This window comes from Nematolebias whitei, chromosome 1 (genome assembly GCF_014905685.2).
Source record: "Nematolebias whitei isolate Nwh7 chromosome 1, NemWhi1, whole genome shotgun sequence".
In the NCBI taxonomy this organism is placed as follows: Eukaryota; Metazoa; Chordata; class Actinopteri; order Cyprinodontiformes; family Rivulidae; genus Nematolebias; species Nematolebias whitei.
In genome coordinates, this window is record NC_056498.1 from 42,060,868 (window position 1) to 42,064,755 (window position 3,888).

The window sequence follows — 3,888 nt, forward strand, 5'->3', positions numbered from 1 at the left end:
AGACAGGACAATGTTCAGACAGACAGAGAGACAGGACAATGTTCAGACAGACAGACAGGAGGACAAAGTTCAGACAGACAGACAGGACAATGTTCAGACAGACAGGAGGACAATGTTCAGACAGACAGAGACAGACAGACAGGAGGACACAGACCTGGTTCCTCAGACTCGCTGAAAGCCGGCAGGCGGGCTGTAGGACCTGGGAGAGGCAGGGAGGACAGGGGGTCGTCCTGGAAACAACACAGGAAGTAAGGACCTGAAAATTTTACTGACAGGAACTGAGACAGCTGTCAATCAAAGAGAAGCTCCGCCCAGACACAAATTGCCTCTCAGAAATCAGATCAAAGAAACATCTGTTTACCTGCTGTTCATAAAAACATCTGTTGATTCATAAAAAAACATCTGTCTGAGATCAGAACCGGTGCTGGACCAGAGAAGTTCTGCAGGAGAACAAACCTGGAAGTTGTCCTTCTCCAGGGCCTCCAGCTGCCGGGTCAGCCTCCTCTGCCGGGTCGCCTCATCCAGAACCCGGCGCTGACCCGCTTCAACCCGAGCTCAAACAGAGACACACACAGAGTTAGAGGAGGAGGTTCTGAGAGGAGAACCGGCTTCAAGTTCTCTACGTCAGGTCCAACAGATTCTGTTGAATTTAAATTTATTATCTGTCCCTTAACAACACGGTCCGGATCGGACCAGGTAAACCTGGACCAGGTCTCTGGTGGTCCACCTGACTCTTCTGCGTTAATATATAACCCAGTCCAGATCGGAGCAGGTAAACCTGGACCAGGTCTCTGGTGGTCCACCTGACTCTGCATCAATATATAATAACCCAGTCCGGATCGGACCAGGTGAACCTGGACCAGGTCTCTGGTGGTCCACCTGACTGGTCTCATTCATCACTCAGAAACCTGAAACTGTCATTTGTAAAGTTTAGACTGAAAACAACCTCCGCTGTTCAAACTCACAGCGCAACATTTATAATTCATAAATATAAATGTTTCTGTTTGTTGAAGGCTTCAGTAGAAATGGGCTGAATTAAAAAATATAAACTTTAATAATAAAACGTGTAAAGACTCGGGGAACAAACGAAGCTTCCGTGTTGCAGCGTAACGTTTTACCAAATTAAACTTCTTTAAAGGAATTCACATTTTCTAACCAAACTTTACCGGCCGAACGTTACAATAATTCTTATAAATCATTATAATGTAGAGTAAGTTTCACTAATAACTTAAGTTATTTATTAAACTACGATTCAGCTTTAGGTTGTGTTTTTTTCAGTGTAATCTGGTTCGGCAGCTGTAGATCGGAGATAAAAGCTGACAGCGATTTATCTGGTGTTTATTATTTATTTGTTTATTATCTCTAATATACACAAATCCACTGTATCAGAATTTTATTTTAACCAGAAAAAATATTTACAAAATGAGTGAAACTCACCGGAAGTCTTCTTCTCCAGCACCATGTTGTTCAATGGCTGCTCTACGGAAGCCGCGGAGGTTAAATCACACAGCGCGCGAATCTTTTTCGGCTTAAGTTTAAACTGTAAAACGTGAATATTAGGATACAGATTTAAATCTATCCTAAATGTTACATTTTAAAACCTCGGTGAGTTTTGAAATAACGTTGTTGAGTTTTATTATTACAGAAAGTCGCCGTTTATTTTGGCGGGTTTCTTTGGCGCCATCTGGTGGTGTAACTGATGAACTCACCTGGTACTTCCGGCTGTCATCAGCAAACTGCTCGATCCGCCGTGAGAAGATGCTGCTAACATTTCAACTGTCAGACTGAAGAAGTCCTTTGGATCAAAGAAGAACCCGTCCAGAGGACCTTAATCTACCTGGTTAGATTCATCCACCTGGATTACCTGAGCATGAAGCAGGACGGACATTTATCATTCAACACATTTAGACTTTAGTTTCAGGCTTCCTGTCAAACAAATCCCAGTTAAAGGTTCTGTTCATGAAAGGCCATAGTTATAAAATTATAAAATAAGGCCAGGTCTGATAAAAACAAACGCATCATGAAAGGGTAAAATTAGGAACACTAACTTTTATTCTGAAGTTTTTATTGTTTGTTTTCTGCTTTAGAAATAAACAAGTTTACAGATCTATTTAGAAAAGAGGCTTCAGGTGCGTGTTATCTCCATCATGTCTCCATCATGTAAAGTTCATTATTTCATTCAACCTTTATTTATACTATAGTCTGAGCCACGAGGACTCGTTTACATCATCATGAACCTCCACATGCAGTCATTATTTACAACCACATAATCTGAGAACAGATTAAGATCTGCATTAAACCAGCTCCAAAATAAAACACTTTATAAATTAAAGACCAGCAGGAGTTCGTTTATTATTAGTTTATTCTCTCAGTTCTGAACAAATAATTTAAAGCAGTTTGTACAAAGCCAGAGAGCTGATTGGTCAGAAAATTGAAGCCCCGCCCCTCAAACGACTCCAGACGGTTAGATTTTTTACAAAACGAGGAAAATAAATCCCGAGGAGACGTTTCACACAGACTGTCAGCAAAGAGAAAATATAAAAACTAGATCATCAAGAAGAAAATATAAAAACCCTTTAATGTTTCCTCTGAAACATGATCAAAGTAAAACATCCCATAATTTAACACACACCAGTACGCTGGTTTTACATTCACTGAAGGAGGCGTCTGATTGGTTAACGACCTGCTGACCGTAAACGAGGCGCTCCCTCATCAGAGCAGGAGCTCCAGGAAGGTACTGGTCGGGTCCAAACCCTCCGTACGCTTCAGAGGAGCGAAACCAGCACGCGCAGCAAACATTTAGAGGAACAGTAAGGCAGCTCCGTGATTTCAACATTAAATTAGGCTCTTATTTTGAAATGTCAGGCAACGATGCCTTCAAGACCACAAAGTCTGACGTGTTTTTCTGACATTTGACGTTCTGATTCAAAGATAAATAAAGTGACTCTGTTTTTAAAATGCCAACAATGATGCGTTCAGGTTCCCCTCCGACACATCACACACTGAAATTATATAAAACCTATTGTGAGACGACGCGTTCAGGTTCATCACAGAAACCCTGAGGTGGTCAGGGGTCCACAAAGGACACCATGATGTATCTGGTCCCCTTGGTGGTGGGCAGACCCTCATGGTAGTGCGTCAGGCGACCCGGGTGCATGAAGGACCAGCCCTTCCTGGGAGACTCCACCTTACAGTCGTAGCGCAGGAACCTGCAGCCCCCACCCTGAAATCACAGACAGTCAACCTGAAGATTAGAACCTTCAACCTGAAGATTAGAACCTTCAACCTCAGGGTAGAACCTTCAATCTGAAAATAACATCCGTCAACCTGAAGATTAGAACCTTCAGTCTGAAGATTAGAACCTTCAACCTGAAGATTAGAACCTTCATCCTGAAGATTAGAACCTTCAATCTGAAGATTAGAACCTTCAATCTGAAGATTAGAACCTTCAACCTGAAGATTATAACCTTCAACCTCAGGGTAGAACCTTCAATTTGAAAATTAGATCTGTCAACCTGAAGATTAGAACCTTCAACCTGAAGATTAGAACCTTCATCCTGAAGATTAGAACCTTCAACCTGAAGATTAGAACCTTCAATCTGAAGTTTAGAACCTTCAACCTGAAGATTATAACCTTCAACCTCAGGGTAGAACCTTCAATTTGAAAATTAGATCTGTCAACCTGAAGATTAGAACCTTGAATCTGAGAGTTGAACCTTCAATCTGACGGTAGAACCTTCAACCTGAGGATTAGAACCTTGAACCTGAAGATTAGAACCTTCAACCTGAAGATTGGAACCTTCAACCTCAGGGTAGAACCTTCAATTTGAAAATTAGATCTGTCAACCTGAAGATTAGAACCTTCAATCTGAAGATTAGAACCTTCAA

The 3,888-nt window shown here is 41.6% G+C and overlaps 1 protein-coding gene and 1 long non-coding RNA gene across 2 annotated transcripts in view; both read right to left on the minus strand.

Annotated features, from left to right (window-relative positions):
- Positions 1-154: 154 nt before the first annotated feature.
- Positions 155-1,493, minus strand: LOC119410570. The gene is made up of 3 exons (XR_005186855.1): positions 1,438-1,493; positions 457-554; positions 155-230 (listed from the first exon to the last, which is right to left on the minus strand). It is a non-coding gene; the product is annotated as an uncharacterized LOC119410570 (long non-coding RNA).
- A 1,331-nt stretch (positions 1,494-2,824) lies between these two features.
- Positions 2,825-3,888, minus strand: part of plod3 (procollagen-lysine, 2-oxoglutarate 5-dioxygenase 3) — a gene marked incomplete in the record, with an annotated part of 34,637 nt that continues 33,573 nt past the window's right edge. The window contains 1 exon segment of the mRNA XM_037677111.1: positions 2,825-3,223. Within this exon segment, the coding sequence (XP_037533039.1) occupies positions 3,068-3,223 (156 nt within the window).